Genomic DNA, 13,915 nt, shown 5'->3' on the forward strand with positions numbered 1-13,915 from the left:
TTGCATCTCGAGGTGCAGAAGGCAGTGTTCTCTTAAGGCCCGGTCACAGGGCACTTAATGAAGGGCAACGAAGCCCAAACAAAACAAGAAATCTGGACTTCTTCTGAAATCTGGCTGCTGCTCGTCTTTTGACAAACACTTCTAGACGTGAGCATATTGCGCCCATCCTATACTCACTCCACTGGCTTCCAGTTCGTTTTAGAATTGATTTTAAAATTTTAATGTTTGTTTTTAAAGCTATTTATGGCCTTGCACCTCCCTACTTGTCTGAAATTTTAACTTTGCGCACCTACAGTAGGACGTTAAGGGCGTCTGGCCAGCTTTACTTAGATGTTCCAAGGTCAAGATATAAACGCTGGGGTGATCATGCTTTCACGGTAGCTGGCCCCAGACTGTGGAATGAGCTACCTCTTGAGTTACGTACTATTCCTGACCTAGCACTTTTTAAATCTAAGTTAAAGACTTATTTATTTAAACTGGCTTTTAACACTTAGTGGGGAGGTGACATGTTCTGTTATTTTTATGTTCTTTTTTTATGTGTTGTTTTAAAATTTTATTTTATATGTGTTTTATTTTGTAAATTTGTGTTTTTAATGTTAAGCACTTTGGACACCAGTCGGTGCTGTAAAGCGCTTTATAAATGTTGATTGATTGACTTTCACTGGCATCGTTCAACCTTCGCGCAACTTTGTTCCTGCAGCTGGCACTTCATTAGGATTTTTAAACTGTTGAAAAATTTAAACGAATGCCACCGAAAACCTCAATTTGTCCGTTTTTCGTTTTGCTGTAGTTTTTCACGTTTTTTTTTTTATATCGTTTGTTTAGTTTTTGAAACGTTAGCATTTAGTATGACTTCGTTCAACCAGCTGAATGTTTTCACACAGTACAAAAGCCAGATTGTGAGCGTTTTTGTCCCTGCGTCAATTAAACAGTCAGATTCTGTGGAGACTTTCAAGTCCAGACTTAAGACACACTTATTTTCTCTTTCGTATGGCTGAAGCTGAAGTACTGTAACATGACACAAGTGTTAACTCATTAAGAGACAAAACTGAGTACAACGTGAGTGGATTCATGATTAAAGAGTGTATTAAATGTGTGAAAACAGGTGAACCTTGTGACAACTGAGTTGCCATATCCATGTCCACATTCCCCACCCATATACCTTGCTGTGTGCACAAAGTCAGTCCCACAAGTGAGCATAGTCAAGCATTTGTAAAAAAAAAAAAAAAAAAAATGTAATTTGTTAATAATGTATAAAATGTTTTAAGTTTAAAAATATAACCCGTCAGAGATGTAATCTATTTAATAATGGTCATAATTATGAAATAAGTCAGTGGTATGTGACAAGTTTAAAGAAATACAAGCTGTTAAATAATGTTGAAAAATGACGCTGGATATTGAAAGATTGTATTGTAAAAAGGGGCAGAAAATATAAGACTTGTTCTTCTCTCTGCTCCTTTTCATTCTGGTAATGGAGATGCTTTATTGCTGCTTTTCTGTTTTTTTTTTCTTTTAAATGAATGAAATAAATAAATAAATGAAAATGAAATGAATGAAATTTGTAACAAAATAAAATACAACCAAACAAAAAAACTATGATTTAAGACATTTAGTTAAAGTTTCACTGCTGATGAAATCTCACAGAGCCCTTTCATGCACAGAAAATGTGACTCAGAAGTACAATGTGCGTTTGCGTGTGTACCAGTGTTACGAATGAAGCACTTAATGACAAGTCATCAGCAGTAGTACAAAAGGATTGTTTTATTTTCTGTTAATGAGTAGGTGGCGTTGAAGCCTGTAGTGGGCAGTGAAATTGCCACCTGCTGCCTCTTATTGTGAACGCTGATGCTCTATTTGATTGTGTTTTGACCATTTGTAAAATGTATTACATTTTGTCTCATTTATCATCCTTCATGAGTGTGAATTTTTTTTGCTGTGTTATTCATACACAAACAGCATGTTTATGAAAACACTGCACACAATTATTTACACAAACCCAAAACTTTCCTTAGTTCTACCATTTTAATTTTATACCATACTCAAGTATTTATTTTAAAATGGATTAAAAATTGAGGGGGTGCATAGCCCCCCCCCCAAAAAAAACAAAACAAAACATAGTATCTCCCACAATCCTGTGGTAATAAACAGCATCTTGGCCCTCACCTGTAGGATACTGTGAGGGTTCATACTGGGAGGCAGAAGGTGGCGGACGTGTATCAGAGTAGTACATCTCAGGCAGTTGTTGTGGATAAATTGGTGAACCTCTGGGTACCACTGGCATCTGTTTCACGCCAGACAGGTGGTCTGCTGGTATCCTGGTGTGAGCCATAGGATGGGGTGGGAGTGGCATACCAGATTTGGGAACAGCATCCAGTCTAGAAGAATTAAGGTTAAATTAAGAAAGAATGAAAATAAAAACATGATTAACAAAGGATGAAGCAACTGTGCATTGCAGAGCAAACAGCTTCTAAAAGCACAGCACATTAGATTTATGTTTTTCATTTTGTGTCCATTTAATTATAACTGAACTTAGATTTGTTATGTCAAATCTGGAAGATGAAACAATTTTACAATTTTGTGGAGCAACTTCCCAGCTTTAAAATTATTTTGCTGGAAGCTACAAAAGATGCTTTAACTCACACATCAGGTGGTGACCCTGGAGCATTGGGACTCCCTCCATCCATTTTGACAGGTTTACGTAGATCATATGCACCTGTGTCGGTACCACGGGCAATTAACTGTGGTAAGGAGGGACCACCACTCCCATTGGTAAGCGGAGAAGGTTTCCTGGTCACTGTTACGTCAAGGGGAAGGCCCTCATCAGACAAAAGCCCCCCTGGGCCAGGGAGGCGAGCTGCCAGACGCTTGTTCATCTTACGATACCTGACACACACAATGCAACAAAACAATGTATTAGACAAATATACATGGACTTTGACAGAGAAACACGATTTCACTTAACAGCAATACCCCCAGCCCCCCGCCCCAAAAAAATTAAAATAACTTTCACAATGATATTTTTCAGACTCACTTTTCCAGTTCTTCCTGAGAGTGAGCAAAGGTACAGCTGGCTCCACGGGGACATCCCCCCTTCTGTTTCATGTCACGACACATGTATGTCTTGTATTTGCTGTGCTGGGGAGGCTAAGGAAATATGTTTAAAATTAGTCAGGGAATCAAAAGTAAACTCCTTAAAAGCATCATTTTGGTAGACAGAGTTCACAGTGACGCTGTCCTGGCGCATATAATATATAACATATAATATATAAATTTCTGAGGAGAACCCTGCGCGCGCGCGCACACACACACACACACAGTGCTCTAATGTATATGTATATGACATCAGTACATCGCGCACTCACACATTAGCAGAGTTATAAATATTGACACAAATCTCAGGCTGTAGCCTTTTTTAATGACACAATACACACAAATTGAAACCCAACTGTTTCTGAGGCCAAACAGGCAAACTCACTTGCTGAGGATCAGCTCCTTTCTTGCTGTGGTTCTGAATGAAGTCCACAAGGCCATGCACCACTGTTTTGACAGCAACCAATCCCTTTTCTAGTTGTTCCCATGTAGGAGGGGGAGCATCTTTCGAAACAGAAATTACGAGGTCTGTTAGAAAAGTATCCGACCTTATTATTTTTTTTAAAAAACCATATGGATTTGAATCACGTGTGATTGCGTCAGACAAGCTTGAACCCTCGTGCGCATGCGTGAGTTTTTTCATGCCTGTCGGTTGCGTCATTCGCCTGTGAGCAGGCTTTGAGTGACGTGTGGTCCACCCCTCTCGTCTATTTTTTATTGCGAATAAATGTCTGAACGATTTGGAGCTTTGCTGCATCAATTTTTTTCCAGAAACTGTGAGAGACCTCCAGGTGGACACCGTTCAAAAAATTAATATGGCTTTGAGGGAAGATTTTATGGGGATTAAACAGATTACGGGGTGTTACTGCCGCATTAAGGACGGCCCACAACTGCTGAGAGCGCAGCGTGCTCCCAGCCCCCATCGACAGGCTGACACCCCGCTGGAACAACCAGATCATTTCCAACGTGAAAGCTTTGTTGATCCAGGACCTCGTCTGACTTTCACAAAAAGGCAGAATATGTGGACATCAGCACTTTTTCCGGCACATTCCACCATTACAGGAGTTTTTTTTCATGGAAAGAAAAGCGGAGGGACGCGCCACGGCTCCGTTCATTACGCGGGACAAAACCAGCTCGGTGTTGGTCTCTCAGGACAGCTTTCAGGTGGATTTCAGATGGATTCCGGTTGCTTTCCAGTCGTGTGAATATCCGATTGTGATTGTGCATGAGCTGGACATGCCAGAACATGTCCCGTGAGGCTTCATCACAGCGTTGCTTTGCGACGCGTGGAACTCCTCCGCACGTCTGTCTTAATGTGCCAGAAAAGTGCTGATGTCCACGTCTTTTCACAATTCCTGTGCTAGTCAGACGACATACTGGATCAAGACAGCGTCCAGTTTAAAAATGAACGGCACATTTCACTGTTACAGGAGTTTTTGTCATGGAAAGAGAAGCTGCTCCACCGCGCGTCGCGTCGCTTTAAGAAGTGAGGACGAGTCGTAGCTGCTGCAGAAAACCACGGATGAAAAGCTCACAGCTCGCTTAAAGTGGGCAGTTCAGTCGAACCCCGACCTGCTGCCCACAGACCAAGTTTAATGCTGCTATCGACCCACAATGCAAAAATAATAGTAACGCACACTGACTTTGAGAAGTAACTTCAATCTGATTACTGATTTGGAAAGATTAACGAGTTAGATTACTCGTTTCTAAAAAAAAAAAAAAGTGGTTAGATTAGTGTAACGCGTTACTGAGTAACACGTTACCTATTGGCATCACTGGTCCTAGAGAACTACAACATTCATATCTCATTTGCAAATTACAACCCAGCTGCTATCACCTGACCAAAGTTGTTTTTCATCTTCCACACAGTAGCGGTAAAGTGGTAAGTTCACCAAACAGTGCTTATGATGTTGGGTGGGTTACATACCCTCATCACAAAGCAATTAAGCAGTTGGGATACCAATATTTTAGCATTTCAGATAATTACATATATTAATACGTCTTTGGTGCTTCAAGATCCATATTTTGACACGAGTGTAAAATGGAACTTGGTATTTTCCAAGTGAAATTACATGAGGGCAGCAATCTAATAGACTTTTCAAGTGACACTTTCATCTGAATTTTCATGCTGCATTCTGAAATTAAGATTAAACTGATGTTGGCTCCAATGTTTTCTAGTGTAACATGGTATCTTCATTTGCAAAGAATCACCGAAGACATGAAGTTTACTCAAGTTATTTTGCTGCTTACCAGGACTGGGATCAATGTTGGCCAAAAGTTCAAGGTGGGGTCGCAGCCTGTTGAGGTTGGCTGGGTCTCCTGTCCTCTGTAGGGCAATTGTCAATTCCTGGACACTCTGAGCAAAAGATGCTGGTGTCTGTAGCTGTGCAGTGAATAAAGGAATAGGAAGTGAATGTTATAGTGTCCATGTTGTAGAATTTATGGTCAGAAAGGACAAGATTTCACATAAGATGCAGGATACATCCACATTCAATGGAACTCATAAAACAATCTTTACAATACATGCAATTGCATGAGGATAAAAAGATGGAATTCAGACAAAGAAACCACAAACATCAACCTCTCCTACATACTTTATCTATGATAGACTGCATATGTGACTTGTGAGACTGATCTCCATATAGCAGAGAAGACCACTGGTCTGGTGCTATGCGCAGCCCTCCCTCCATGGCAATCTGAACAATCTGAGAGTCGTGTTCCCGCCTGAGAGCCTCATAAGTGCGAAACTCCTCTTTCAACTGCATCAATGACGAATCTTCATCACGTTTTGTCACCTATTGAACCACAGTGAAAAAAGAATAGAAAGTTAGACTGTGTTTTTTTTTTATTACATGCTGCGTTTTAGATCTACATTACTTTTAAAGTATAGCGTGCATTTTATTTTCACTTTCACAGTGATGTCTACCTTGAAACAAGAGGCCCTGTAAAGGAGCTGTACTACATGGCCTATGCTAGTCTTAGAGGCCTGTGGAAAACGTGGCTCAAGCCTCTGGACCACAAAGAGGACCAACACCTTCCTGGATAGTGCAGACCCATCTTCTAGAGCAAGAAGAACGAGTTTGAGAGCTTCTTCTTGCATGGCTGGAGGTTTGGGAGGGTGGGAGGTGTGGAGGAGTATAAACATGAAAACTGTTAATCAAGATTTTCATAAAAACAGCCCCCGTACATACATGTAGCATACGAGTGCTTTCTTTAGAAAACACGTTTCTCACGAGGTGACAAAATGCATCTACCTGGACCGAGAAACTGACATCCTCGTGCACGGACAGCAGCCCAAAGATTAGAGGAGAGCTGTTGTGGATTCTGGTGCTGCAAGATGAGTTCGGTGACTGTTCGCTCACCCAGGGAGCGGGCGGCTCTCATGGCTCGAACACGGCCCTCTTCTTCCACCAACTGGCAGTGGACTAATGTTACCAGCTTTCTCTGCATGGGTCGACTAAGCATACTCTGGGCTGTGTTGCTCAGACCAACACCTGGAGAGAGATTTGACGAGATAAGTTATAAGCTCATAAATATTTTCAGAAACATAGCATGCAATGTGCTTTTCATATTGAAGCGGCACGTTTTAAATGGCATTTTACATTCTTACCATGGTATGCATACACACAAATACAGCTGTCAAAACAACCCATTAATTAAATTAATTACACAAGAAATAATGTGTTTTTAAAATGTGAGGCATCGAGACAGCTCAGTTCATTCTTCCTACTGTTCTGCGGCATACTTAAGTTAAACACCTGTTATTTATTTTTCTTATCTATGCAACTTGGCTTTGACATAACTAAACCCTCATACCTGAAACATTTTGTGTGTGTGTGCATGCACGTGTAGACATATTGGATTTATGCACAGAAATGCTCATTTAAGCCTTAACATTTATTAATGAAACGTCTCTTAAATGTTTAAAATGGTGGAAATAATGTTTCATTTGTGACATCTTTCATCCAGGTTTTAATGTTAGCTAACAATTAACTTGGAAGAGGTCCCAGGAGAACCACTGTATTCAAAAATCATGCCAAACATAAATAAACAAATAAAAACCCTAATATGCAAACTAAAAAATAGTTTTGTAATTGTTTTCAAATGGAAGTGGAGGTTGTTATTTTTGCTCACTGCGTTTGTGATTCTGAGCACCTCATATTTTTACACTGTATGCACCTTAAGATTTGAGACTCTCCCTACCGCACAAAAATGATATATGCAATTCATTTACATTAATCACAAAGTGTGTAGTTAATAAGCTAAGAAACACCTCGTTGCCTAACAGCCCTTCATACAATATACTGTGAGTTGATGTTAGATTTAGGAAGAAGGGATTATAGACACAACCGTCAAGCTGACTTGCGCTGGTAAAATTCATTCAGTGCATCACAAACCATGGCTTCCTCAGTGGGGAGGAAAGCTTTCAACTTTGTAGTGCCATGTGTGTCTGTGTGCACATGAGATTGAATGAGATGGACCATAACAAGCTGATGTTGGTGATCAGGGCAGCGCAGCTTAACATAACTCTACTGGTGGTTGGCTCTCACTGCGGTATTGTATCACTTCCTGTTCCGGAGCACAGCGGCGTTTTGCTGTATCTGTTAGCTGTTTAATCTGCGCAGTTAGATTGATCTAGTTACCTAGTTAACGATTTGTTTCACAGTGTAATCTTCACGTGCCTTAACTAAAGCACTCCCTCTGCTGAATCACCTCTAAATTATTTACACGTTATTCACTTTGCGTGTTTTTAGGAATCCGCTAGCTTAGCGCAGCTACTAGCTCTTAGCCGGTTTAGCATGGCTGCTTCTCCTGTCTCTCCCGCACTTTTCTGCTCTGGGTGTGAAATGTTTAGTTATTCCTTGGCCTCCTTTAGCAGTAATGGTACTTGTAATAAATGTAGCTTATTCGTAGCTTTGGAGGCCAGGCTGGGCGAATTGGAGACTCGGCTCCGCACGGTGGAAAATTCTACAGCTAGCCAGGCCCCTGTAGTCGGTGCGGACCAAGGTAGCTTAGCCGCCGTTAGTTTCCCTCTGGCAGATCCCGAGCAGCCGGAAAAGCAGGCCGACTGGGTGACTGTGAGGAGGAAGCGTAGTTCTAAACAGAAGCCCGCTGTACACTGCCAACCCGTTCACATTTCTAACCGTTTTTCCCCACTCGGCGACACACCCGCCGAGGAACAAACGCTGGTTATTGGCGACTCTGTTTTGAGAAATGTGAAGTTAGCGACACCAGCAACCATAGTCAATTGTCTTCCGGGGGCCAGAGCAGGCGACACTGAAGGAAATTTGAAACTGCTGGCTAAGGCTAAGCGTAAATTTGGTAAGATTGTAATTCACGTCGGCAGTAATGACACCCGGTTACGCCAATCGGAGGTCACTAACATTAACATTGAATCGGTGTGTAACTTTGCAAAAACAACGTCGGACTCTGTAGTTTTCTCTGGGCCCCTCCCCAATCGGACCGGGAGTGACATGTTTAGCCGCATGCTCTCCTTGAATTGCTGGCTGTCTGAGTGGTGTCCAAAAAATGAGGTGGGCTTCATAGATAATTGGCAAAGCTTCTGGGGAAAACCTGGTCTTGTTAGGAGAGACGGCATCCATCCCACTTTGGATGGAGCAGCTCTCATTTCTAGAAATCTGGCCAATTTTCTTAAATCCTCCAAACCGTGACTATCCAGGGTTGGGACCAGGAAGCGGAGTTGTAGTCTTACACACCTCTCTGCAGCTTCTCTCCCCCTGCCATCCCCTTATTACCCCATCCCCGTAGAGACGGTGCCTGCTCCCAGAATACCAATAACCAGCAAAAATCTATTTAAGCATAAAAATTAAAAAAGAAAAAATAATATAGCACCTTCAACTGCACCACAGACTAAAACAGTTAAATGTGGTCTATTAAACATTAGGTCTCTCTCTTCTAAGTCCCTGTTAGTAAATGATATAATAATTGATCAACATATTGATTTATTCTGCCTTACAGAAACCTGGTTACAGCAGGATGAATATGTTAGTTTAAATGAGTCAACACCCCCGAGTCACACTAACTGCCAGAACGCTCGTAGCACGGGCCTGCGCGGAGGATTAGCAGCAATCTTCCATTCCAGCTTATTAATTAATCAAAAACCCAGACAGAGCTTTAATTCATTTGAAAGCTTGACTCTTAGTCTTGTCCATCCAAATTGGAAGTCCCAAAAACCAGTTTTATTTGTTGTTATCTATCGTCCTCCTGGTTGTTACTGTGAGTTTCTCTGTGAATTTTCAGAACTTTTGTCTAACTTAGTGCTTAGCTCAGATAAGATAATTATAGTGGGCGATTTTAACATCCACACAGATGCTGAGAATGACAGCCTCAACACTGCATTTAATCTATTATTAGACTCAATTGGCTTTGCTCAAAATGTAAATGAGTCCACCCACCACTTTAATCATATCTTAGATCTTGTTCTGACTTATGGTATGGAAATTGAAGACTTAACAGTATTCCCTGAAAACTCCCTTCTGTCTGATCATTTCTTAATAACATTTACTCTGATGGACTACCCAGCAGTGGGAATAAGTTTCATTACACTAGAAGTCTTTCAGAAAGCGCTGTAACTAGGTTTAAAGGATGTTTCCTTCTTTATGTTCCCTAATGCCATATACCAACACAGTGCAGAGTAGCTACCTAAACTCTGTAAGTGAGATAGAGTATCTCGTCAATAGTTTTACATCCTCATTGAAGACAACTTTGGATGCTGTAGCTCCTCTGAAAAAGAGAGCTTTAAATCAGAAGTGCCTGACTCCGTGGTATAACTCACAAACTCGCAGCTTAAAGCAGATAACCCGTAAGTTGGAGAGGAAATGGCGTCTCACTAATTTAGAAGACCTTCACTTAGCCTGGAAAAAGAGTCTGTTGCTCTATAAAAAAGCCCTCCGTAAAGCTAGGACATCTTACTACTCATCACTAATTGAAGACAATAAGAACAACCCCAGGTTTCTTTTCAGCACTGTAGCCAGGCTGACAAAGAGTCAGAGCTCTATTGAGCCAAGTGTTCCTTTAACTTTAACTAGTAATGACTTCAAGACTTTCTTTGCTAATAAAATTTTAACTATTAGAGAAAAAATTACTCATAACCATCCCAAAGACGTATCGTTATCTTTGGCTGCTTTCAGTGATGCCGGTATTTGGTTAGACTCTTTCTCTCAGATTGTTCTGTCTGAGTTATTTTCATTAGTTACTTCATCCAAACCATCAACATGTCTATTAGACCCCATTCCTACCAGAATGCTCAAGGAAGCCCTACCATTATTTAATGCTTCGATCTTAAATATGATCAATCTATCTTTATTAAGTTGGCTATGTACCACAGGCTTTTAAGGTGGCAGTAATTAAACCATTACTTAAAAAGCCATCACTTGACCCAGCTATCTTAGCTAATTATAGGCCAATCTCCAACCTTCCTTTTCTCTCAAAAATTCTTGAAAGGGTAGTTGTAAAACAGCTAACTGATCATCTGCAGAGGAATGGTCTATTTGAAGAGTTTCAGTCAGGTTTTAGAATTCATCATAGTACAGAAACAGCATTAGTGAAGGTTACAAATGATCTTCTTATGGCCTCAGACAGTGGACTCATCTCTGTGCTTGTTCTGTTAGACCTCAGTGCTGCTTTTGATACTGTTGACCATAAAATTTTATTACAGAGATTAGAGCATGCCATAGGTATTAAAGGCACTGCGCTGCGGTGGTTTGAATCATATTTGTCTAATAGATTACAATTTGTTCATGTAAATGGGGAATCTTCTTCACAGATTAAGGTTAATTATGGAGTTCCACAAGGTTCTGTGCTAGGACCAATTTTATTCACTTTATACATGCTTCCCTTAGGCAGTATTATTAGACGGCATTGCTTAAATTTTCATTGTTACGCAGATGATACCCAGCTTTATCTATCCATGAAGCCAGAGAACACACACCAATTAGCTAAACTGCAGGATTGTCTTACAGACATAAGGACATGGATGACCTCTAATTTCCTGCTTTTAAACTCAGATAAAACTGAAGTTATTGTACTTGGCCCCACAAATCTTAGAAACATGGTGTCTAACCAGATCCTTACTCTGGATGGCATTACCCTGACCTCTAGTAATACTGTGAGAAATCTTGGAGTCATTTTTGATCAGGATATGTCATTCAAAGCGCATATTAAACAAATATGTAAGACTGCTTTTTTGCATTTACGCAATATCTCTAAAATTAGAAAGGTCTTGTCTCAGAGTGATGCTGAAAAACTAATTCATGCATTTATTTCCTCTAGGCTGGACTATTGTAATTCATTATTATCAGGTTGTCCTAAAAGTTCCCTGAAAAGCCTTCAGTTAATTCAAAATGCTGCAGCTAGAGTACTGACGGGGACTAGAAGGAGAGAGCATATCTCACCCATATTGGCCTCTCTTCATTGGCTTCCTGTTAATTCTAGAATAGAATTTAAAATTCTTCTTCTTACTTATAAGGTTTTGAATAATCAGGTCCCTTCTTATCTTAGGGACCTCATAGTACCATATCACCCCAATAGAGCGCTTCGCTCTCAGACTGCAGGCTTACTTGTAGTTCCTAGGGTTTGTAAGAGTAGAATGGGAGGCAGAGCCTTCAGCTTTCAGGCTCCTCTCCTGTGGAACCAGCTCCCAATTCGGATCAGGGAGACAGACACCCTCTCTACTTTTAAGATTAGGCTTAAAACTTTCCTTTTTGCTAAAGCTTATAGTTAGGGCTGGATCACGTGACCCTGAACCATCCCTTAGTTATGCTGCTATAGACTTAGACTGCTGGGGGGTTCCCATAATGCACTGAGTGTTTCATTCTCTTTTTGCTCTGTATGCACCACTCTGCATTTAATCATTAGTGATTGATCTCTGCTCCCCTCCACAGCATGTCTTTTTCCTGGTTCTCTCCCTCAGCCCCAACCAGTCCCAGCAGAAGACTGCCCCTCCCTGAGCCTGGTTCTGCTGGAGGTTTCTTCCTGTTAAAAGGGAGTTTTTCCTTCCCACTGTCGCCAAGTGCTTGCTCACAGGGGGTCGTTTTGACCATTGGGGTTTTTACGTAATTATTGTATGGCCTTGCCTTACAATATAAAGCGCCTTGGGGCAACTGTTTGTTGTGATTTGGCGCTATATAAATAAAATTGATTGATTGATTGATAAACTGTTACAACAGTAATAGCAACCAATGAACAAGTTTTGTCATAAAATAAAAGGTCATGGCTTCTCAAAAATGTAGCCAAGTTCCCAGGCGGTGAGGCAGTCGAACATGAGACAACACTTCCCAAAGCTAACTGACTCAGACACTGCACCTTCTGACATTTACGGAGCAGTTTTGCTTCCACCCTCCCATCTCTGTAGTTTTTATGACTAAGTCGCAAGGTCGTAAAAAAAAAAAAAAAAAAAAAAAAAAAAAAAAAAAAAAAAAAAAAATCGCAACATGATCCACATCATTCTCAAACACAGCAGTGACTAATTCCTATTTACTGTATTTCGCCACTCGTTATTCAAGTTATGCAACCATGACCTCATTGTTAATTTGTAGACACCAAGAATGTCCAGATAACAATAAATGAACAAAAAACATACAAATACTCTCAACACAGAGATAATGTAAGTACCTCGTGTGTTGCTGAGAGGTTTGAGGTAGAGGGCCAGCTCCTCCACACACTGCCGGGCTTCCTCATAATGCTGTGAATCCTCTGGACTGGTGATCAAGGCAACTGGCTGAGTTTTAGGAACCTGCAGCAGAACATAGTGAAGGGCAATAAGTACACAAAACTTAATCAATCACCTGCAGCACTATCTGAAACTGTGTGCCACAACGATGTCTCAAGTAATGTTAGAAACAAGTATCGTGAGGCATGATGACCCACAGCAATGAGTCTGAATCACAATAATAAAGTAGAATGGCTTAAGGCACTTTAACAAGCAAAAAAGAAACACATCCTGTGATTATAGTACACCGTGTGCCAAGAACGTTTTAATTGAAGGAAAACCTAAGAATTATTAGAGAAAGGACAGACTGCTGTCTGTTTTACTTGGAGCTTCAAAATCACAGATCAACTGTATATCAAGGAGATGCAGACTTTGACATCACGGCATATGAGCTTTTACAATACACAACTGACAGAATAACATGGCCGCATCAATAAAAGGAACAGACAACTTCAGAGGCATACAACTGTGGTCAGATGTTTAAGTCAAAGTCATCACAATATTGGGCTTTCGATGATTTTGTTCATCTGTTCTTCTTGGGGAGAACAACGATTGTACAACATGCATCTGTAATAGAAAAACAAAAGAAGAATTTGGTGTACAACTTCTAAGTCTGAATTCTGGAAGCAACTAAGTTAAAACTGAACATAAAGGATCAAAAATGTACACCGTCAGGATTTAACACAAAGGCAGTCTAGTGCACCACACATAATGCTGGTCCAACTGGTCCTGCTAAAAATGAATTTAGTGCTTCCCATAAGTTGATTTATTTGTGGCGGCCACAATATCAACATTGAAAGCTATATATTGTTTTTAAAAAATTTTTATTGAGTTACCAATGGGTACCATTTTTTTCCTTTCCAAAATTATGCGGTGCATTCAGTTGCTCCTCCATTCAATTCAATCCAACTTGTGCCAAATAAACACACAGATGCACCTTGGATATGCTGTGGCAACCCTGAGTGAAAATTTTAGGGAGAAGCCGTAGGGACTTACTATACAGCGCCATATCACAACAGTCACTCCAAGGCGCTTACACATGAGCAGGCTCACCATACCCACCCTATGAGCAAGTACCCTGGTGATAGTGGTATG

At 40.7% G+C, this 13,915-nt stretch overlaps 1 protein-coding gene across 2 annotated transcripts in view; it reads right to left on the reverse strand.

The window, feature by feature from the left end:
• rc3h1b (ring finger and CCCH-type domains 1b) overlaps positions 1-13,915 on the reverse strand; it is a 39,819-nt gene that overhangs the window by 13,631 nt on the left and 12,273 nt on the right. For both annotated transcript variants that reach the window (XM_034183706.1, XM_034183705.1), the window contains 9 exons: positions 12,724-12,844; positions 6,345-6,584; positions 6,017-6,192; positions 5,685-5,885; positions 5,341-5,473; positions 3,476-3,594; positions 3,032-3,144; positions 2,641-2,883; positions 2,164-2,375 (listed from right to left, as the gene is read on the reverse strand). In XM_034183706.1, coding sequence (XP_034039597.1) covers positions 2,164-2,375; positions 2,641-2,883; positions 3,032-3,144; positions 3,476-3,594; positions 5,341-5,473; positions 5,685-5,885; positions 6,017-6,192; positions 6,345-6,584; positions 12,724-12,844 — 1,558 coding nt within the window. The remainder of the gene's footprint in view (positions 1-2,163; positions 2,376-2,640; positions 2,884-3,031; positions 3,145-3,475; positions 3,595-5,340; positions 5,474-5,684; positions 5,886-6,016; positions 6,193-6,344; positions 6,585-12,723; positions 12,845-13,915) is intronic.

Source organism: Thalassophryne amazonica, chromosome 12, assembly GCF_902500255.1.
Source record: "Thalassophryne amazonica chromosome 12, fThaAma1.1, whole genome shotgun sequence".
Lineage (NCBI taxonomy): Eukaryota > Metazoa > Chordata > Actinopteri > Batrachoidiformes > Batrachoididae > Thalassophryne > Thalassophryne amazonica.